Here is a 24,861-nt window from a genome sequence, read left to right on the forward strand (position 1 = left end):
AGGAAAGTTTATCTACTGCATATTTACTGCACAACAAGTTAACTACAGTATGTAAATCTTGAAGAACATTGCCTCCACTACATATAAAAGAGATACCTTTTCTTTCAGCTTTTATTTCGTTATGCTCCTCATGCTCCGTTTACTCCCTGTGCTGAGATGAGGTTGTTGTTTTGTGGCTATGAGCCTCATGGCCCTCAGTTCAGTCAGAACAAAGCCCCTTAGACTTGTGGGAGACTGAAACACTACAATTGTCATTGAAGTAATAAACAAAAATCTACATAAATCATATATATATATATATATATATATATATATATATATATATATATATATATATATATATATATATATATACCTCTGCTGTTTTCATTGTTTTTAGGGGACCATGTTTGCTGTGAGCTGCTTTTGAAAGTTTATCTACTGTATATTTCCATCACTACAGGTACACTACAGTATATAAAACTACAAGAGCATTGCTACCATTACATATAAAAGAGATACCTTTCCCTTCTGCTTTTGTTTCCTCCCAGTGCTCAGATGAGGTTGTTGTTTTGTGGCCATGCCGCTCATGTATGTGTTCGTCAGACTTGTGGGGGCCTGACACACCACAATCGTCATTGACATAACAAGCAGAAACATCCAGTGGTATAAATTGTATGTGCTCTTTTCTCAGCAATGCACCCTGAACAATATACATTCTGTATCCATTTTTACTTCATCCTACTGTCAGTAAGATAAAAAATATGACACCACTATTGGTGCCAAAATTATGATTCTAGCTCTATCGCTTATGTTGAGTGACTGTCATGTCAGTGAAGAGATGAATTTACATATGTTTCTGTTGTTTTCAATTTTTAAGGTCCCAGTTTTCACTGTGAGCTGTCAAGTTTCACTCATAATAAAAGTTTATCTACCGCATATTTACCACGCCAAAAGTAAACTACAGTATATACATCTACAAGACATTGCCACTACTACATACAGTATAAAATAATACCTGTCTTTTCCGTTATTCTTTCTTTCTCCTCTTTCTCCTCCTCCTTGTGCCAAGATGAGGATGTTGTTTTGTGGCCATGAGTCTCATGTACGTGTCCCTCAGACTTGTGGGAGACTTGACGCATCACAATCGTTATTAACACAACAAGAACAGACATCGTATTAGGTATTTCACATGGTCTTTCCTAAGCACCCTGGACTTTATAATTAGGTTGATACTGCAGTGGGTAAAGATTACTGATATTGTCTGCCTTCCTCTGAGACCTAGTTTTCCTTTTCTCTTCTTTTCTCTCTCTGTCTGTCAGATAGTGGATTGCCCCATCGGGGGCTTCAGCCCTGGGCTTGGGAAAAGGCTGTGAGAGTCAGAGAGGCTTGAGAAACTCCTTCATCACTACACCTTCACTCGGGGTGTAAAATAAATTGCACTTTCTTTTATCTGAATGACATACATTTTTCTGACTGGTACTTGTAACCTCTGTATGTGCTTGTTTCTTTGTTCCCTCCTTTAATAGAAAGACTAAATCTGTCTCTGATCTTATTTCTGTTACTGTATTTACCCAAATGTGAATATTCATAGGATGGTGTATACTGTATTGTGTTACAGTAACATCTTCTCATGGGTGTACCTCCTTAGTGTATGTTGAGATTTAAAGACCTATGTTGCACCCGGCGCAGCTCAATGCCCGACGCAAGTGTCTTTGCTAGTTTAAGACCGATGCAGTTGTCAATTTCCCATCCAGCGCCCACGTTGTTTAAATAGCAAATGCATGCGCCCCTCTGTGCGCCCATGGGCATAATGGTCTTACAGGGAGGTGTGTTCAGGTGCATTCTTGGCGTATTGCTGTCTTGAGGCAGCGGAAAGTGATCGTGCCATTGACAACAAAAACCTGGTCTAAAGTCAATAATGCAGCATTTCATTGTTATTTGAACAGCGCATTAGTAAAGCGCCTAGGTTTGTGCACAGAGTGCGCACACTATGCTTACACACACAGGGAAGCGCAGCAGCACAAAAACATGCAAAAGATTACAAATAAAAATATATTGGTGGAAATCCGCCATCATAATAGCAATGCACTAAGGTGCAAACGCGCCTGGCTTTTAAAGGGAATGGGAGATGACACTGATTGGTTTATTGCATGTTACGCCCAAAACACACCTATGAATTAATGAAGACACTAAGTACAACCCTTTTGAACCATGCGCCTGGCACACAGACCCTTTTTTTCCCGCCGTTAAACTAGCAAAAGTGGATTTGTAGACGCACCTGCGGCAGGCGCTTCACGCTGTGCGCTTAGAAAGTTAAAATAGAAGCCTTAATGTTCTCTGTGGTGTACTAAAAAAAAATCTCAATTTAATACTAAACACAACCTAGCACACACATTGTGTTTTTACTGCATATTTAATTGTCTCTTTCTCAAGTTTTTCCCTTTCCTTCCTTTTTTCTCTGTATGTTCCACTTTCCCAGAGGGCTTTATGCCATTCCAAGATCCTATTGATTCAAAGTTGTTAGGGCTTCAAATGAAAGAGAGATGTGAAACTAGTTCAGTTTATGGATCAAGCCTCCTCTTCCTTTAACATTTACTGCAACACAATTCAATAAATCAAAACACCACAGTCGTCCTCACAGAGGTGATTAAGACTAAAAATACAAATAACCAATCACATGAAGCAAACACACCGTGCACGTCATTGAGGGACTAATGATCACCAGCCCACTAGAGAATACAATGCTTCATGCATCCATCTGTGTTTTCCCTTGAGGTGTTTTTGTACAGGCGATGTACATCTCCAGTTCTTCTTCAGAGGGGGGCATTCTGCAAGCATTCTGCTCCCCTGCGGAGCGTCCCCCTTCGGGCTATCTCCCGCCCACTCGCTCCCCTTCTTCCCTCCCCCTCCCTGGGGCTCCAGTGAGACAGGGCGCCAGCAGCTGTTCTCACAGCACCCTGGACCATTTCACACAACTGGCATCATGCCATCATTACATCTCATCAAAGTAACCCATGACTACCTCTTCTCATGTCCGACTCTGGCCCCACTGGACCTACTCTCTCACACATCTGTCACGGCTGCACACACACACACACACACACACACACACACACACACACACGTGCATACACGCTGAAAAAAAGCTCTTGTGGGGAAAGCAGGAGTCGGAATCACAGTTGTTTCAAAAGGCTGATGTAGCACAGCAGTGAGCATAAATGCATTTAATCTCAGTAACCCATTTTGCCTTGGGGGTAGGAGTGATTCAAACTGTTCTTGGCATTAATCTCAATCAGACCAGCCGAACCGTCTGACATCAGACACTGGCAGGCAGAGCATTCGGTGTTCCTGCTTGCGCTACACTGACAGACAGAAGGGACCTCAAAGACCACATGATTGTTTTATTTATATCTTGCCACTTCATATATTAATGCTCCTCCATGACTTAGTATTTTGTAATCTACCTCAGTAAATCGGGGTTAATGTTAAGGAGGGTGTTTTGGGCTTAGTCCAGAGGCCTGTACTACGAAGCGAGATCAACATGCCCTGGATTTCTTTCAGTTACCGGGCTTCACCTAACCGAACACCCGCGGTCCCACATAAGCTGTATCACGACGCTGGTTATCAACTAGTTCAGTCAACCCAGGGTCTCCCAATCCAGCCGCGCGCACGTTCACATAAAAGAGGCGGTGTTTGCACAGCACGACCAATCGCAAACATCTACCAGAGCTGCATATTCTACATAAGAAGAGGAAATTATAATTCTACATAAATATGAAGAACACAGACACGGTTTTGCAGGCAAAACGCAATACAGTCGCTGCTTACTAAAACAGGAAGGAAAGCTGGCAAAAAAAAAATAGCCGACGCTGTAGATGCGTAAGTCACAACGCTTATTAATATCACTTCCCCATCAGTCAGGACCAAGATCTGACCATAATTACACTTGTGCACTTTCCATAAACTGTCGTTGCTTTAGCCTAGTATTTCAGTTGCAACCCTGTCAGTGGGAAGCCATCGTGAGAGCAAATAAAATATATAAAAACAAAATTCAAACTGATGTGCGCATTGTCAACACACGGCTTCGAGCCGATATGTAATTCCCTACCATTACAATCTATATATTTCATAAATATACACATCAGGGAATGCTAACGGGGTTGTCGGTCTCTAAATGTTTTAACTTTCATGTGCGCACCCCTTTCTCCCTCTCTCGCTCTCTCCCTCTCTCCCTCTCCACCCACCGAGCTCCGCCTGATCTTCTAAGAACGGTGACGCCGTGATCAATCGAGTGTTAATTGGTCAGTAGGCGGTGCTTTTACACCGGTTGATCTCTGATCTCCAACTTAACCTGCTCCGGACCAGGTTAGGCGTTCAGCATAAGTTGAACCCGATCACAAGTGATCCACCTTCGTAGTACAGAAAACCCTGGATTGAACCTGAAGTTAGCTCGTTAACGCCAAATCTCGCTTCGTAGTACAGGCCTCTGATTCTGTCTCTCCTGTTAATTCTTCATATCTTCCCGTCACTCCGATGTCTCTGAATGAGGCAAAGACCATGTCAACTGAACCCAGACGTTTCGCAAACCTACCACTGCCAGTGCTCATACTGCCTCTCACTCACTCACCCACATTAACTAGATTTCACTGCCACTACCTAAATTGAATAAGCTTCTCTGACATGCGATATCATGCTGAACAACATAAGATTATTAAAGCTTTTGTATACGACTACGTTAGTCACATTCACCTCCTGAAAACTGTCCATTTTAGAAAGGTTCCACACAATAAAAACCATCACGCTGGCTGAAAATGATCTCCTGATTCTAAATTAGATTATTCTATTTTCTGGCAGCCACTACTCTATATCTACTGTCATCTAGAGCTATGGGTGTACCTTACCTCCTCGCTCACTATGCCTCGGCTCTGAGTGTTTTTCCTCAGTTTCCTGCAGGCTTGTATGATGGTGAAGATGAGTCAGGACGGACTGTATTGTCAGTGGTTGTCGATGATGATGATCAACAACTGAATGATGTGTGGACTCCTTTGGGGCTGGGTGAGACAGATGTGAATGTTCTGGGATTGTCTCTAAAGGTGTGAACTCCGCTGGTGTCAGGGACACTCGGTACTCCTCTGACACAGAGGATGCTGAAGGAGGGTGAACCTCTGCTGTAACGAAAAGTGTGTCAGATTGTCCCATGGGTACCAGTGGCGGCTCAGACAAAGGCCTGGTGTGTAACACGTCTGTTAGTGGGGTTGAGCTGTCTGTAACTCTGGTTTCTGCTGGTGGAGCTCTCATGTCTGTTGCATCAGTTGCATGAGGACAGAGAATTTAAATGCAATGAGGAATGAGCAGACTAATGCATTAGCACAAGAGATACAGCCTCAGATTGTTTATCCAAAGAAAGCCTTGCTTTCCTTTTTTTCTCTTCAAATACACACACACACACACACACACACACACACACACACACACACACACACAGAAGTGAGAACACAACGTGTGATTTCACACTGCTGAGAGGCTAAACTCAAAAGCTGTTCTACCACCCTTTCAGTGCTGGAAAATATTGTTTTTTCTGCAAAACACAGTGACTGTTAAAGGTGTGACTATTGTTAATATGGTTGTAAATCATACAGTGTCTGTCAAAGTGTATTACTCTGTTTTACACTTACAATGTTTTGTACGGATATGTTTGCACACACTCAGTTTTGTCATCTCTAAATCTGAGAGATGACAAATAATGGAAATGTTCACAACTGAAATCTGAAATGAATGTATTAATTACTGATCTACCATGGTATGATGTGCTTACAACATAATCTGAATACACAAAACTACTGTTATAATTTTCTCTGTTTAAACTGTTCTGATGTCTTGGCCAACATCACACTATTTTCCACTAATGTGGATCTAAAATGGTTAGGTGTAAAGATTTTTGATGTGATCTCTAATCTGATTTATTTTTGTCACTGATTAACAATTGTTTTTTGAAACGTATTATGTGAACAAGACCAAATACATGAGAGCTGCCTTGTAACACACTGGCGGTTTTATGACACTTTTTTGACAAACTTTGAAGTGTCCTAAAACTCAAAAGGACTGTTAAAACATTTGTTCAAATCATTCTATTTCCTGGAGGACCGCAGGTTGTCCACCTCCATAGTAACGTATATATTTTTTAATAAACTAGACCGCTGGAAAGCAGAGATGGAGAAAGTGCCGTCAACTATGCACAGGATAGAGGGATCTTGCAGGCTCTAATCTTGGGCTTGCAGGGGATTTATAAGCTCTATATCATCAATAAAAGCAGGAGTTTACATAACTTTTAACCATCATACTCAGAATGGTGAGGCTTTAGAGAGTTGAAATATGACTTCCCAACCCCAAAAAGTAAAAGGACAAAGAAAGGCAAGGTCTGAGTGTCATTTTCCGCCATGCAACAGCGCCATCAGTCTCTCACACAATGCATCAACAATCTAAACTCATTCATTACATAATCCTGTGACATGTGCCTGTTTGTACAGATGAACTCACTTACTGTCCCACAACACACTCTCTGGTGTGCGCGCGCGCACGCACACACACACACACACACACACACACACACACACACACACACACACACACACACACACTCTCACTCCCTGCTCAGACACATTTTTAGGTGTATTCCACACAAGTGCATTTGCATATAATGAGATCATTTGTCACTTGTATTAATGCAGCCTGAGAAATGATAACAATAATGTTTAATGCTACCTGTCAGTCTAAGCATTCTTATAATTTATTACCGGTGTGCTAGACATTGATTTAGCTCCACCCTAATGAAGCCATTGTGATTCTGGACCAGTTAACGTTTTGCCAGAACACCCTAATGGTGGTGGACTGAGTGACAGCATGGATGCTATTAATATGTCACATGATTTTCCAGACATGATCCAATCTCTTTCACTCTAAGGGCAAGTTCAATCTTTATAAAAATGCAAGGATTTCATTAGATGGGAGTGAGAGGAGGATGGTGCACAGATAGGATTGTGGTTGATCTAGTGTAGTACATGTGAGGTTGCATAGACTTGTCTGTCTGTATACTACTTGTTCTGTATTCAGACTCTTTTGCACCCCTGGGATCTGATTTAAAAAGATGGCTTGATACTGTAGTATGACTGGGTTTTAGGATTTGGTTTGTCTGACCTTCCCTCCCCCTTCGCCAAACGCCCATTAGCCAGCTGACCAATGGGCCGCTGGCTCTGTGGATCAGACTCTCTTGCCAATAGATCGCTAATCCTCATCTGAGCATGCTCAGTAACTGGGACAGGGACATGACAAAGGGTGCAACTATGACATGCTGTCCAACCCATAAGTCCTGCTGTAATGTGTATGTATAAGGATGCATTTGGTTTTGCGTACCGACCATCCATAATACAGTACTTACACTGGGATTTGCTTTTTCATAATTCTTGGGGGAAAAAAATAATACTGAAAATGTGGATGAAAACTAATATACAAATAAAGTCAATTATGTTATTAATATTTCAAAATAACATACAAGCTTTGAATGCATATATAAATGTTGTTAAGAGCCATAGAGGATAACTGAGATTATAGTTATTATTCAAGATAACTATGTTATGTGTTCTAGTTTTTAATGTCACAGGACCTTAATGGAACCTAGGACCTCAGATCCCTGGGAGGAAAAAGAGGGGATGAAGATGATTTATGGGTTTGACTGAACTGCACCATATGCCTGCCATAACCACACCCCCACACACACACACACACACACACACACACACACACACACACACACACACACACACACACAAAGGAAGAAGGAATACTCTACAATGGTATGATCTTCCTTTCTGGTGTCCCAGAAGTTTTTTTTATTTATTTCATATGTTGCAAATTACATGAATTAATTGTTTATATTTTGTGCATTTGTAATTCATAAGGCAGTGATTTTATGAATTTAATGTAGTTAATAGTTTTGTCCAATAAAGATTCAGTACAGCTTATATCTGACACTCTTAAATAACTTTATATGACACGGATTAAAGCTGCAATGACTATTTGATTAATCCATTAGTTGATTAACAGAAAATAAATCATACATTTTTGTATGACAAAATGGCAAAAATGCAGTGGTTTCAGCTCCTCAAATGTGATATTTATTTTTTTTATTTCTGGTTTTCTGTGATAGTTGATTGATATCTTGTGGTTTTAAAGTGTTGTGTAGACAAAACAAAAAATAATGATGGTCATTTTTCACTATTATCACAAAATAGTCTGATTAATTGACAATGAAAATAACCATTAATTGCAGCCCTGTCATGGAGGTAAAGAATAGTTCAAATGATCACATTATGACTTTAGATGTAAATACAAGCATCTACATTTGACGTTCTGTGTCCTTCACAGCAAGTTTTAAATAGCTTACAAAGGACTGTAACTCTGTGTACAACGGTAAAGCTTCTGTCAGCCCCTCCTAAATCACAGCTAATCGGTGAATTTGTTGACTTCCCTACTGACGTCAGCCAAACAACAAAAGTGCTGTGCTGTTCAACAAACGTTCTTAATGGATTTCCTTCAGACAAAAAAAGAAGAAGAAAGTCTGACGACATTGCAGCAGTGCCGAAATCCCAGCTACTCCCACATCCTAAGTGCTTTTCTGGTGGAACATGAGAGGTCCGCTGCCTACCAAGATGACAGGTTTAAATTTAGCTTGAGGGCGAGCAGCGCTTCGAGGTCCACTTTACTGTACATTCAAGCAGCTGACAGAATCTGTTCACATCCATCCTGGGTTGCTTAAAGTCAGTCAGTCAGAACAAATAAAGTCTAAATGTACATACAGTGTGACGCCCTCGCTCTCAGGACGGGACGACCCACGGCTGGCATCAACGCCAGAGATACGACCAGGGAAACAGCTGATGTACAGCTTAAGACCTCCAGTAAATTGTGGGATGAATTATGTATGGTATATACACAGACACAAACACACTGCTTGTCAGCATCTAAGCACAACCACAGGAATGAACATTTGCTTTGTTTTAATATTATATATAATTGGATTATTATTATTACGTATGCATTCACCTGTAAGCAGCATTTGATTTTTGAAATTTCGATAAAAGTTGCGATGTTTGTTGCAATGAAGTTGCGGGAAACATTGAAAGTTGCAAAAAAGTTTTTTTGTATAGTTCTTTAAAAATAAAAAGGAAACTTGTTTTGGGGAGAATTAAACTAGTAACCTTACCAAAAAGGCTCAGGATGCTGCAAATGTTGGTATAGTATGAAAATGGCTGGTGGATTTAAGACAAAAAATAATAATTTATTGAATGAATCAAATTTGAACATATCTGTCAGTGGCTTGTTGATCTTTATGTTGTTAGTTAATTTCCTATCCTGGCCTGGGACACACATTCATACGGTTTGATAAAGTACTGACTTTAACTTATCATTGCACTTACAATAATGAGCGTATCTGTCCTCAATTTAGGTCATTGTGTCGTCTCATCTCCTTTTTTTTCCTGCATCCACCGCGTGTGTGTGTGTGTGTGTGTGCGCGCGCGCGCGTGCGTAAGCATCAGTCGCGGGGGGAACTGAGCTGCAGCCCCGCCCGCTGCAGATAGCCGACAGGATTGAAACGGCAGCGACTTTAGAGTGAAAAATCATTAGAGCGTACATTGATGTTAAAATGTATACAGGTTGGCAACGACGGTCTGAAATGTTTTGCACGGTCTTTCGCAGTACGTTTTGTTGGTAAATGTGAAACGTTCGAGTCACATACGTCTCGTCTTCATATCACAAACAAGGAAATGATCAACCCAGTTCTCACTCCTGCTTGGTCATTGGCTGTCAGAGTGCACGTGGGACTGCTCTGATTGGTTGAAGTCACGGGAAACTTCAAGTTATTGGTTATTGGTCAAATTTACGGAAAAGTTGCGGTGATTGGTCAAAATTGCGAGTCGCACCAAATTCGCGGTGATTGGTTGAATTTGCGTGAATTGGCGCGATCGCAACATCGCGAAATCCTGGAGGGACTGTTTAATGATAGGTGGTCAAGTTGGATCATATTATCTTTAAAGGAACACGCCGACTTATTGGGACTTTAGCTTTTTCACCGTAACCCTCAGAGTTAGATAAGTCCATACATACCCTTCTCATCTCCGTGCGTGCTGTAGCGCTGTCGCAGCATTAGCTTAGCCTAGCACAGATCATGCAGGTAACTGGTTCCAACTAGACGACTGCTCCGAATAAGTGACAAAATAACGCAAACATGTTCCTATTTACATGTTGTGATTTGTATAGTCACAGGGTGTACAAATAATGCCATGATCACCAGTCACGTTCGCTACTAGCTAGCTATTCACATTGGTTTTGTTGACGGAAGTAAGTGTGCTTTTCGGTGTTGCGCTAATCACTCAGCCCAAGTAGCAGTGCTTCCACTTTCTGAGAATATAGTTCCCACTTAGTATATGGTTAGAATATGGCTGTGTCTCATGTGACCTTATTATTTGTACACCCTGTGACTATACAAATCACAACATGTAAATAGGAACATGTTTGCATTATTTATATCATGATCTGTGCTAGGCTAAGCTAATGCTGGGGGCGTCAGGCGCTAGAAATAGGACCGACGCCTATTTTTCACGCAACACGCAGGCGTGTTGGAAGCGTTTCCATTCAAAATAGAATAGGAAAAGATGTTTATATGTCATTGTGATGTTTGAAAGTCTCTAGGTTTTTACATAAATGCAGATATAAATGTAATTTAAAAAAGAAATATTGCACCTGTCAATACAGAACAAAATATTCTGTAGCCTATTTTGCTGTCAATACTGCCGATGTTGTCTTTACTGTAATAAAATCAGTATATATTTATGTTCAACATGAAGTATACTACTGCTTGAGTGCAGTTTATCAAGGTGGAAACGTACGTGTGTGTTTCTGGTGTGCAAAGACAGAAAACGCCACGCAGCCGCCACGCAACTGACATGCAACAGAAACGCCACGCTCACACCACGCATCCAGTGTGTAGCCAGCCTAACTCTGCAAAAACAAATCTGCCTAAGAAATTAACAGATAGTTATTGAGTCCTATTGTTTCTTAGGAAAATATCTGCCCATCTAGTTAGATTATTTCAACCTGTTTTAATATAGAAATCAGCTTGTTTAAAGGAATAGTTTGACATTTTAGGAAATTATACGCTTATTCACTTTCTGGCAGAGTGATAGATGGTACCATGCTAAACTAAACTTTTGCTGGCTGTAGCTTCATATTTGATGGGCAGACAGGAGAGTGGTATCGATCTTTTCATCTAACTCTCCTAACTCAACTTTCCAAGCTGGAAAGCAAACATGCGTTTCCCACAATGACTTGAAGGAAGACAGAAAAAGGTGAAAAGGACACCTTATTTTAGAAATTTCATGAAATAAATTGAGACTCCTATTGAAATTATTATATTTATTATATTATTATTATATTGCAGTGGCAGATGTTTCCAGATGTTTTCAGTAAATAAGACTTCCATGAAGATTAGATAAGATTTCTGCAGCGTGTGCAGTCTGCAATATGTTTATCTACAAAGTAACTGCAACTGTCAAATACTCTCTGGCTATGGCTGATGTACTTAACCGCACCTGCCCAAGGGGCTCCAAAGGGCTCATGGGTAATAGCCGGAGACCTTTCAGGTACTGAAATGGTTGCTGTGCTCTCAGCTTTGCCCTTGGGTCCACCCTCACCGTCAGGTTCACCCTGTGTTCCACCTTCAGTTTTACCCTCAGCTTCAGCTTCACCCTCTGTCTCAGCTTCAGCTCCAGGAGCAGTAAATGTCGTCGATGAAGACATTATTAGCCCATTAGCAGGTATTATTCTTCTCTTTGACAAATCATACCCATTATTTTCTATCTAATTGCGAGGGGAGACCTTTTAAAAGCAGACTTCTGCAGTGCAGTCCAATTTCTCAGTCTATCCATGCATCAGCCTTATACTGTCCGGCCATGTGGAGAACAGCCCAGTGCTGTCAGGGTTGATGTTGCCACTTTGCCGATCATTTCTGTCTAACAGCTCGGAGGCTGAGAGCCTTTCCGCAGAGAGAATCCCTAATCAAATTCCCTTTTATTCCTGCCATCCCGAGCTCCTCACCCGGAATCACACTGCATTACAACACACTAACATATGCTCACATCCTTCTCCTATTTCTCTCTCTGTCTCTTTTCTCTCTCAGCTCTCTTTGCTGCCCCCCCTCCTTTCTTTAATCCATCCGCAGCACTGTCTTTAGTCTAAATAAGAAAAGCAGAACTGTGGAAGAATTCCTCCTGTGTAGGTTAGTGTGATGTGCTGTGATGAAAGGACATGGCGACAGAGAGGCCTATTAATAATGAAGCATGCAGGGCCCAAGCTGCAGCACTGAGAGGGGAGACGCAGGAGAAGAGAAACGACTGACTAGAGAGCCAGCTGAACATCATCACAGGAGAGAGGGAGAGTTTAGAAGATGTGCAGAAAGCGTGGTATATGGGTTAAAACGTACATTTCAACAACAATGCAACAAAAAGGGGGAAAGACAATACAGGAAGAGAGAGATAGAAAGAGAGAGGGGGGTGGAATACCACCTCCTCGGCTTTGCATTGCATTATTACTTACTAGAACCGGAGGGGGAGCCAGCAATTGTACCTGAAAGAGAATAAGAAAAGGGAGAGGAGATGAGAACTTGTTTATTTATGCATTCAATTTGCCTAAAGACTTGACTCTGCCTCATTCATCAGACTCAGGTGGCAGAGAGAGAGCCTAAGAGCTGTTCTGCAAAATAAGGGTTTGTTGTAGACCACCTCTCAATGTCCTCGAGTAATTACTGGGTCTGCACCGTCTCCTTCATGCTCCCTAATTTAACCTATTTAACTTACCCCAAAATCCTCACATTCAGAGGTCCTCATCGTATACAGCATGGATGTTTTCAGAGAGCGCTACCACTTTGCTACGATTTAATCAAAACTTTATGCCTTTTTTTTTTTTCTTCATGTTTTTCAAAGTTGTAGTTAAAGTTAGCTTAGCTTGGCGTACATAATGCAGTATGTAGAGACCAAACTGTTTCGTGAGCCATGGCCATCTTGTTAGCATTTCAACAGAGCAAGTTGCAAACATTTGAATTTTTAAATTCCGCTAATGGGATAGGGGGTTTAAAAGGGTGGTGATGGGCTCTGAAGGTGTGTGTCAGTACCATTAGGACTGGGTTGGAAACAATAACATGATAAAAAAAAAGTGCTGACAATAGAGCCATTCTCTGCAGTGTGTGTGCAGGTACAGGTGTATGTGAGTGTGTATCTGCCTGTGTTTCTCTCTCTGTACATGATGTGAGTGTGTCTGTTTGTTTGAAAGGAGAAAACTAGGGAGGGGCTGCCCTAGATTATTATTTTATCATAGCTAGCTACTGTAGCTGGGTACACTCTCCAAGAGGATTTCCCCCCACGCACTCCCACATTGTTACAGCTGTGATCTGCTCTCTGCACTGAGGTGACGACAACTCGGAGAACTCAGTGTCTCCATTGTCTTCTCTCAACCTCTCCTTTCTTTTCAACTTGTTCCCTTGATCCTGCTTTTCATTCAGGACCTCAGAGGGATGACAAAACGTATACACCCATCAATCAAGAGTGCTGGAGAATGTAGTTTTAAATAACTGCATGTCTATTAGTTTTGAAAGAAAATATTTTGTCATCATCCATCAACTCTGATTAGAAAGACTGAAATTATTTGCATTGATGCCGCAGAAGAACCGGGGATTATTACATTAGCAAAAATTAGTGTAGAATAGGAGAACAAAAGAGAATAAGCAGACTATGAAGTGGTGTATGTATGACACGCCAATTTGTATGCCATTATTGGCGTGTTATCAAGATGCATACTTGCTTTTTAGCGTGTTTATCAACGCCGATTGGCCGCCATTGACTTACATTACCTTGCGATTGCGTGTGAATTGACGCCGTAGGGAGTAGTATGAAAGGGCGAATCACCACGCAGTGAGGGTGGCTGGGGTGGTGGATGGGTAAAACACAGGACTTTCACCCAGGAGAGTGTGTCCCGCGTGTGGCGTTTCCTAAAGCCAACTCCGTTGTTGTTTTTTTCCTAAACCCAACCGTCGCTTTCTTCTTTTACTACTTGCGATAACACGCCACGTGGCTTTAGAAAGTGCCACGTGGCGTGTATGTTTACGCTGTGACATTGCAGACTGCCGTCCGCTGTGTACAGCGTAGAGATACACGCAGATAGCTCACAATGCGTACAGAAAACACGCTACTTGGCTTAAGAAAGTTGGCGTGTTTACGCAAAGTCATGATGCCATGTTGGAACAATTAAAGAAATATTATTGTCACTGTAAACGTTTCCATTGGCTACTCTGTCGTGACCACCTGTAGTTAGAGGCTCAACTTTCCCTCATCCACAGGGACTAAAGTAGGATTTATTCCTTTTCTTAGCTCTCTAGTTTGCAGACATTAGCTAACAGGCAAAGGACACTAGTTTACGGTGTTCTGTGCTGGACATATCGGTGACCCACTATCAGCTAATGGGACACAAAACTAGCTTAACATTAGCGGTGCATCTTATGGAGCACTAAGGTAACATGAAATTAGTTGGGCTAAGACAGCAACATCAGCTGTTAATGGTGCGACCAGCAAGCTTAAATCTGCACTAATCAATATTTTTTACATTAACAATGGATAAAGTGACCACGTGTACGAACGCAGAGAAATATCTCCTGAATCTGCAGTTCACATCAACTCTATTAAGTGTTTAGCATTTTTCAGCTCATTGTTTTGGTTTTACTTTTGTTTTGTTTTGGTTAATTCTATCCGCTCTCATTGGCATAGTTTTCATCTCACCTCAGTGGAAAAGCTTTTTCGCTTTCTTACCAAAAGTCAGATAAGAAGATTGATAGCACTCTCATGTTTGTATGGTAAATAAGAAGCTACACCAAGCAGCCGGTTAGCTTAGTTTAGCATAAAGACTGGAAACAAAGGGAAACAGCTAGCCTGGCTCTGCCCCACGGTAACAAAATCTGCCTACCAGCACCTCTAAACCTCACAAATTAATATGTTTATCTCATTTGTTTAATCCATATAAAAACCAAATTGTATAGACGACAATTCACCAGTTTACACAGGGGCTGGGCTTTTTCAATCTGACACTTCAGGGGTAAAACATTTGATATAACATGTCAATTAGTGATCTTAAGTGGTGCTGTTGATGGTGCTTTGTTATCTTTTCTTAAAGGTTATTTTTGGGCTTTTCCGCCTTTATTTGATAGGACAGCTAGGTGAGAAAGGGGAGAGAGAGGGGGAAGACATGCAGGAAATTGTCACAGGTCGGATTCGACCCTGGACCTCTGCGTCGAGGCATAAACCTCTCAGTATATGTGCGCCTGCTCTACCCACTGAACCAACCCGGCCACTTTTGTTATCTTTTCAACAGAAGCAGGCTAGTTGTTTCCTCCTCTTTCCAGTCTTTGTGTTAAGCTAAGCTAATCAGCTGCTCACTGTAGCTTCTTATTTACCGTACAGACCTGAGAGTGAAATCAATCTTCTCATCTTAAATAACTTTTCTTTTAAATGCAGAATAAATCATCCTATATCTGTGTCTTTGACTCTTCCTGACACAACCACTGTCTGCAGTAACTTAAATGAATAGTCGTTTCCATGCATTATACAGTAAAGCAAGCTCACAGACATCCATAGCTTAGGTGTATGTAAAGAGTCCGAAATATTGTATCTAACTGTGTCAGATTGATGAGTTGGATCAACACAGTAGGTAGATAAACATGTTTTAGGTACGTACAGGTGTTGGGGGTTCCATTGGGTGCTGGCAGGTAGGAACCAGCCTTCCAGGACTTGGCTTTGAAGCCCTTCCTGCACCGCTGGCAGTCCTGGCCGGTGGTGTTGTGTTCACACTGGCACTGGAGGTTCCCATCCTGCAGCAGGCACTGGGAGGCGTGGAGGTTACATTTACACCTTTTAAAAGAAAGGAGAAAACACAAGTGAAGTGAGATGACAAGGCAGAAAGTGAAAGTTTTAATCACACACTGGTTGTAAGTGTTAATGATGTTAGATACTGTAGGATTTTTACACCAAGGAGGGAAAAAAATTGAGTGTTAAAGGTGTGATGCAGAGACGGAACACAAATCCATTGTGGGTGAATTGCATTACAGTAATTAATGTAAAACAAGATTACGATTTTTATTGTAGGATTAAGGTACGTAATGTTATAATTTGTTGTTCACTGAGCAGACACTGTAAATTATTGTGAAACTGTACACCTGACAAAGAAAACGTGTGTGTGTATTTATACTGTATGTGTGGTGTTATGGGTGTATACACCTATACATGCATCAGTAAAATGTTGCAGAAATGAGACACCTAGAAATATGAATATGCAATGCCATCAACATTAATTGGCTAAAAATACATTTATTTAAAGAAAACTATCAGAGTTAAGTGTTATTTTTTTAGTCTTAAAGTCAGTTTTCTCTCAGAAGTCTCTGGCAAATCTACAGCACCCATTTCTATGTTAATGTTTGCTAGTGCAGTTTGTACAGTTGGCAGTCCATCTGATTCTGTCATTTGATTTCACCAGCAGCTTTGTTAGTGTTTCTACACTTTAACTGAGTAAAGCATCAAACATGAATCAAATTGTTTTTAGATGTCAAAAGTCCTGCAGTAAGGCAAAGGTCCTGACTGAGTGAACGTAGAGCAGAAACTATTAATTGATTAGATTAACATATATTATCATTATTACAACACACAGCTTCTCAAGTGTGAAAGGATTTTCTGACAAACAAGACATTCATAGATGTCACTTTGAGCTCTTGGAAATTATTTATATTGGGCACTTTTCACCATTTTCTGACAATTTAAAGGAGAAACAATTTATGGAGTAATTAATGAGAATTGTCTGATTAATTGATCATGAAAATAATCATTAGTTGCATCCCTAGCTAAATGTTATTACATGATTTAATTTGAAAGATTTTTTTTTTAATGACCATTACAACCAATATGTAGTTTTAGTGTAATGATGGTGACTGTCATACAGAAAATAAATGTAAATATTGCCTGTTGCTTTTCCTCTATCTAAATAATTGTAATTGGAAAAACATACAGCAGGTTGTTAAACTGCAAACAAAAAAATTAAAAGCACATTACAAAAGTTGAATGCAAAATATTGTGGGTCCAAAATTGTTGGTAATCTATTTACCCACTCTTTGTCCAAGACCGTCATTTGGGAGCCACATGTTTACAATTACTGTGTGTGTGTGCATACATACATAACATAATGTGTGTATACGCATGTGCACAGTGCCACCTCAGCAGAGGTCAGGTGGGCTGATCCAGCGGTTGAAGTTCTGCTGGGGAGGAAATGAGGATCTTAAGGACATTCGGAAGCTACAACTTTAAATTACAGCCTTTTCCAGATGAGCAACTGGACTCCAATCCAGTTTGTTCCACTGGAGTGAACAGCTATCCGTCTGCATCAAATATTCAAAGAATGACCCCTGTATTCTGGTGAGATAACTGCTTCAATCTTCCTTCCTCGCACTAATCTGCACTTTCTCATCAGATTTTTTTTTTTTTAATGCCCAACCTGGATTCTAGTTTCACGACATAACTGCGTTCAGAATAACGATGAGTGAAACTTGGAACCACACAGTAAGCTTTGCAGGAAAAGAAATGGAGACAGTGGATCATGAGGAGTTGTCTCGCATCACATCTTAGCTTGCAGTCCTATAAATTACCCACGTTTCTCTTTTATCACCTGGACGAGCTGACAGGACGTGCCATGGAGAATCCATCCTTAGACAAGGCCTTGTTTCCTGCATGCTTTCTGAAGGACACGAGCTGTCCACTTAGCAAAGAGGGAAATTGAACATCTCTTTTTCATGGAGAAAATGGAGAGCGAGTGTGTATGTGTGAAATGAGACAGGGGTGTGTGTGTGTGTGTGTGTGTTTCTGCTTCATGTGATTGTGATGCATTTGTCTGAGAGCAGCGATGACAGACAACAGATCAGAGAAGCAGAGGCACGGTGACTAATGCCTGGATTGAGTGAGTGACAGCGACGAACATATCATCGCTTCTCATCTCCTGCATCTACGGTGATGCATCTTGTCCGTCTCATCTTAAAAGTGGAAGCACTACTGAGTGCAGGATCTAGAAGCTGTAGTTTAAAATCAATACTGAAGAACAGAGTGATTTTCTAGGTATGCTGCTGTGCTGTTTGTATCTTGCAGGCCTAATGGCTGCAGCGTACTAGGGGACATTGCCTCTCTCTTGTCAATTACCTGGACAGTTGACATAAAGTTTAGGTTAAAGCCTGCATGAGTAGATTAGTCTGGATCTATGAGTTTATCTTGATAAAATGTCACTGGCGTCCCGACTATCAACTAAATCTCAACTAACGTAATCATTAAAGCAAGGTGTAGGTTGAAACTTTGTGGACACTCCATCCCCTTGACCTGCTTTTCTGACTCCTGCCACATAGCCAGCAGTACTTCGAGCCTTGCACTCCTTCCGCATGAATGATGTGACACTGACGGCTTTTCAAGTGCCGTGTCTCTTTAGCTCTCTCTCTCTCTTTCGAATGACAGCTTGCACTGGGATTTCTCCCGATCCCCCTTCTTCGGTCCCTCCACACGCAAATAATACATGGGCACAATCATATGTTAATGTGCAAGATGTCTGCCTTCACTGCAAAGTCATCAAAGTGGGAGCATCAGCTCTGAGCTGAAGGAAGTTAAGACGGGACAGCTGGATCCATCACAACCCTGTCTATTTACTTAGAGAGAGAGAGAGAGAGATGAAATTAGAGAAGGTGAGTGGAGGAAAAGACAAAGAAGGGCAAGAGAAAGCTGGGTGAGAAAGGGAGTCTAAGAACAGAAGGAAGTAAGTGATTCAAATGTATTCAAGTCTACATTAGAAATCACACACACAAGGTGGTGTTTTAATTAGCTGGTGTAATTCTGGGTCAATACTTCTGTTAATCAGTCTGTTGGAGACTGTCCTCCAAGGAAAAATGGTTTCAGCAAATGGGCAAAAACAACTTATGTTTGTGTTGAAGTGACAAAGCTCTCTAGCAGTCCCAAGAATTATGACTTGTCCGGAGCAAAGTCAAAGTCGGGTGACGTTATTATAGAGCCACCGAGACACCAGCCAAGTCTGCAGAGGAAGGAGGTCACTGCAGAACGTTCTCTAACATCGTATGCCATTTGTTTTTCTACAATATCTGCTCTTACAAAACAATATTCACTTGTGGCATCTACTGCATGATTAACATTTTTATAGTTATTTAACCAAAACCATGGTCTTTCCCTATAAGTGTTTATGTAACCTAAACCAAACCATGCAGCATGCTAAACCCGTTCTCTGATAATCTTTGTACCCCGACCACCTCCCTGTGATGTCTGTGTAGTACAAGAAGTTAGCAATTGTGTTTCCTCCAAAACATATATAAGGCAAAACCATTCAGTAGGATACAAACGTAATTCTTTGGAGACAGGATTACATGTGTAATGCATTATCTAAATATCTGCATCTATATGTTTTGCATCTAACCAATGATCTGTAATTATCCAATAGACATACAGTTGTCAGCCTGTCTGTGTTTCTCTGTCCTTTCTCATCTCAGTTCGTGTCTGTGAAGTCATGTCGGCCCTGTGTTTTTAATGATACGAGGACTGCCGGTTTTAGACAGCAACGACGCAGCAATTAGAGGAATAAATAATAGGAAAGATAAACAAACATCAAGGGGGAGTCATGTGGTGGCAGAGCCTGAGAAAGCAGCTGGAAGCAGCAGTTAATGGGGCTTTATCTGTCTCTTTACTGTAGTCGACGCCGATCCCTCTTATTTTTCTCCGGGGATACAGCTATCAGTCATGCTCTCTTATTTTCGGTTTTGCACTCTCCTCCCACTGTATTTAAAAAAATAAAAACTTTTGCTCCTAAATTCCATCCACTGTGACCGTTCCAGTCTTTCCTTTCACTCTTCCTCTTTGATCTCCCTTTTAATCCTCCATCTCTTTCTTTCTTTCCCATTCTGTCTGTCTATGCAGCCTTACCCCTTTAGCTCTTTTGCTATTGCCCGTTGCACCAGTGCTCACTGAGAAGCGCATTGGGTAAATTGGGTTGTGGACATGTGTTTGAGAAGAGTGGGTGGAGGAGAAAATTGGGGGGTATAGACGATGCGGGGGTCTGAGCAGTCCGTACAGCAGGGAGAAGGGCAGTTGTGTCAAAGCCCTGACAGTCTGACTGCCTCCCCGACTACAGTGCTGAGACTCTGAGGAGGAGCAGGAGTAGGGTCCGCAGTGACGTGCTCTAACCTGTGATGACAGACCGCATCGATGCGGCTCTGACCCAGCAGGAGATCTCCCTCTTCTACTCTGTGTTCGATCAGCCGTCACTGAGAAGGCCCACTCGCTTTTCGCAACAACCTCCTCCCTCGATACCACAAAATACACAACCGGCTACACAACCTGCTGGAGTAATAGAGTGAGAACGTAATGGGCAATGAGAGTCGGTGCTTTTGTTACAGAAAGAGAGACTTAACACACAAAACAGAGCTGACTGATGACATGGAGGTACATGTGCAAATGCAGGGGATAAATAAAATAGCAGGGAGATGAACATGAAATGACAATATAATACAAACACAATAGCCCTACAGTTAGCCCCACATTTGTGAAGCGTATAATATTGGATTTTTGTTAGACAGAGAATTCGAGGTTGTACTTTGGAAACATCTTTTTTTCAATTTCATTTTCCAATCAAAAACTTGTTTTGCTTATTGTGACTTCACTGGAAATTTGACCCTCACTGTGCAGAATGATTTACATGTATGTTGAGAGTTTGACTCTAGAAGGCTTTTTTTTTTTTTTTTTACTTTATTCTGCTAAAGGAGGAAAGTTTCTCTGTGCTCACAACAAATCTGAGTTGAGGACGTGTCAATTGGTTTGAAAGGGAGTCCAGTATGCAACTCACACAAGTGTGATGTGGAAACTTGAAACCCTCAGTGCACATACACATAGAATGGACGTTACAGCGAAGTAGGAGATCTTGTGCCCAGTATCTAAATAATATAATATATACATAAATATACATTATATAAATAATGAATACAAATCTGTTTGGTAGAGGGCCGCCTGCAGAAAAGCCGAGCCCTCCGACACAGAGTTTCCTGAGCGCAGCGGGAAGCGACCGAGCGAGGAGTGGGTGTTGCGTGAAGCTGGGATCATTGATCAGCAGCACGCCTTATTGGCTTCTGCTGAAGTCTTTATCACCACATCCCCTCCCACTTCCTCCCTTGCCTTGCCTCGTAAATTCAGAGCAGCTAATTGGACATGACTGCGTTTATGTTCTAGCTTCATAAATTTCTTTCTCTGAAGGGAGAGGATCGATTTTCCTCGAGTGCAGCCTCCCGTAGCAGCGGAGCAGCATGAGTCTCTACAAACGTTCCCTCTCACCTCACTCCCCCCCTCTCCACCATCAATCCTCAATCTCTCTCACATGTGTGCTCCTTCTCTCTTCCTCTACACTAAACAGGTAATCTATAACTGACCTCCCCTGCAATCATGTGGTAAGCAGGGCTTACATCGCGCCTCTTTCCGTAACCACAATTGTTCTTTTACACATTACTATCAACCCCTTTCACTCATTAATAACACAACTGTTGGCATTTTTTAAACCAATCATTCCACCCATTATCTGTCATTATCTAATGAAAGTCGTTGACTGCAAAACACCACAAATGTTGGATACATTTTCTGCCTTTCATGTCATTCACTCTCCCTCTCTTTCTAGTTCTATCATTGTTTTGTAGCATATCCCCTAAGCCATCTGAGGGAGAAAACACTTATCTACTGGAGCATCTAAGGCAGCCAACGGGTGTTTGGTGTCTCCACAACACACACACACACACACACACACACACACACACACACACACACACACACACACACACACACACACACATATATGCAATAACTATGTTCAACGTTCAGAGGGTCACTCACTGGATGCTTTTAAGTAAAATTGTCTAGCAAAAAGGCATCTTAAATAATTCAGAGAGCAGGGATGACCTTGATTGTCTTTGCAATCCACACCGTGTGTGTGTGTGTGTTTGTGTGTGTGTCCGTCCGTCCGTCTACTATGCAGTGTATGGGGATGTGTGACTTCCCTGGTGTGTATGTGGGATGATTAATTATATTAGCACAGTTTGCTCTCAAAAGTGTGTCTTTTGTGATGCGCTAGATAGAGGGATGGATGGAGAGAGAGAGATATTGTGTGTGACTAAGCATACCAGTAAATTATTTACACAGGATACAGTAAATGACTATTGCGTGCATGCCCAGTCCTGAGAGTTTCTCTCTGATTGGTTGGTTGTGGTCATGTAAAGAGCAGCAGGCAGAGTTGGGCCCACTTTTAGCTACCTACTCTCTGAAGTATGTACTGTATGCACAGGACCAAATATCTAAATAATGGAGTCTGGGCACATCCTGTTCTCCAGTCCAGACCTCAGAGGACCGTTCTCTTGAGCACAGCAGAGACTGTGTGTGCGTCTGCTGGTGCTTGTGAGAGAGAGATACTGGAACAGTTCAGGTGTGGGTTACATGCCAGCTGTGTAAAACGTACTGTTTTTGCTGGCCTTTCAAAATGCAGGGGTAATTAATATGCAGCTTTCAGTGAGTTTCCAGTGATACTTGTGTATGAGGATAAGACACAATTTTTAAATAACTTTCTCGCTCACTTAAACAATTGGTGTAACCCTTGTTTAAAGAAGTTGCTCAGTGATATGGTTTCCTGTAAGATTAGTTACTCTTCATCTGTCTCGTACTGAAAATGAATTAAATTTGGGGGTTCCTAATTATATCAGTAAGTAAAAACACAGATTGTTTATTCACTGCAAAAAAACACAATTGTGTCAGTGACATCATCCAGCAAGATGCTGGCCAATCAAATACGTGCAAGCGCACACATTCCTGATAGATATTTCCACTGTTTACTTTGTGACTGTCACAACGAAAGTTTAAATAATTGCTATGATATAACTTTCTAGAGTTGTAAAAATTTGTCTGAGTATTATAAATGTGCAATGTTTTGGTATCTGATAAGCTTTCAATCTCATGGACCTCTGCTTAGTATACAGACAGAAGTGAAATACTGTGTAAAAGCCCCACATCAGCAATTTCACCTAGTTATCTCTACTTGTCTCGACATGACACTAATAAGAAGTTAGTGTCCTATAAATAACATATGCAGAATATTATTTTCACCTATGAATAGATGCACTGTCAAAACTGACTGACAGCTGTGGTGGGTGACCCTTATTAATTCATCCACACAAGACACATTTTACTGGCATTTGGCACTTGGCGGGTGGTAATTTAAGACTGCACGGCAGCATTGTTATATTCATGCAGCATGATGCAGCATGAATGATGCAGAATGGCTGACACCGTTCTTGCTGAAGCAGCCATGTCACTGCATCTTAAGGCTTCTTCCACTAAAGACAGTTTGCCCTCGCTCCAGCCGGCTCCGATCGTCCTGAGATCACTGTGTAACAGCGCTGGATATTAGAGTGTAACCTCCCTGCAGAGTCCTTACTGCTGCTTTATGTGTTTTAATGAACACTACAGCAAAGAGTAACACCTGGGGAGAGAGGAAATTGGGCATGAGTTGGAGGGGGGGAGCGTTATTATACATCCTCTTATTTAAGATATGAACGAGGAAGAAGAAGTCAAGGGATTTGGAAGGCAATGGGAGTAATGAAAAAGTGATGAAGAGACAGAAACTCCGGGACAATATGGGGTTTGGTGGGAGGTTCTTCCTGTAGTGCAGTCCCTCACAGAGTCTTCAGACCCCCAGGGGCGATATGGATCTTTGTCTGTTGTGTGTGTATATCAGAATGAAAAACGTCTCTCTGAGACAATATGCCTGCCACACAAACTTTAGACACACACTTTTGAACCTCTGTGTGAAGACATGTTATAAATTAGCGCGCCAACACACACAAACCCGAACCTGCAGGCCCTCACCCATCTTCACCCATGTACCTAATTTTCCACACAAACACAATTACTTTACATACTTTCTCTCGTTGTGTTAGCCGCATGTCCTCTCATTTAAATGAACTGATTTGCAAAAAGTCTCCTAAAAGTCACCAAGACACACACACACACACACACACACACACATACATACACAAAACACACATACAACCACATAACGTTCGTTCCTGTATAGCCATGTGTGTATTAGTGTCTAATTCCGGTGAGACCATGGAGGGAAGGATGCCTGGGGAAGATAAGCTGAGCTGGGATCAGCCAGAGGACAGGGGTTAATATAATTATCCTGCTAAAACCTTGAGACTGAAAGAACATCATTAGTCATAGAGAGAAGAGAGTCGCCCGAGCCGCGGGCCAGAGGAGGTGAGGAGGAGAAGGGGGAAGGAGGAAAGGAGAGCTTCAAAACACACCAGTGCAGTTAGCAAGACAATTAGTACAAGGACTAAAACTTGAGGGTCTTTGTGCAAAAAAAGGAGAGGACAATGTTTACCAGTGCTCTGAGCTGTAGCAGAAACTTTCGCTTATTCAGTAATAATAATATTTTGCTTAAAATCTCTATATAAATGAATTACTTGTAGTGAAATGTTTTAGAAATTTGATTAATATCTGAACTGAACAAGTAATTTCAGTATTGTGTAGCAAAAGCCCAGCATTATTTAGTAATTAATTAAATGACCTCTGGTTTGTGCAGATTTAATATGAAGCTGTAATTACTGAAGGACAAATATTTTTTTCAAAAATGTGGTTAGTGGCCAGCATATGAACTGATGGGTAATGA

At 41.4% G+C, this 24,861-nt stretch overlaps 1 protein-coding gene across 1 annotated transcript in view; it reads right to left on the reverse strand.

Moving 5' to 3' along the window:
* Positions 1-24,861, reverse strand: part of ntng2b (netrin g2b) — a 72,617-nt gene that overhangs the window by 17,439 nt on the left and 30,317 nt on the right. Inside the window, 2 exon segments of the mRNA XM_078271576.1 lie at positions 12,628-12,657; positions 15,811-15,983. Of these exon segments, the coding sequence (XP_078127702.1) occupies positions 12,628-12,657; positions 15,811-15,983 (203 nt within the window).

Source organism: Sander vitreus, chromosome 16 (genome assembly GCF_031162955.1).
Source record: "Sander vitreus isolate 19-12246 chromosome 16, sanVit1, whole genome shotgun sequence".
Lineage (NCBI taxonomy): Eukaryota > Metazoa > Chordata > Actinopteri > Perciformes > Percidae > Sander > Sander vitreus.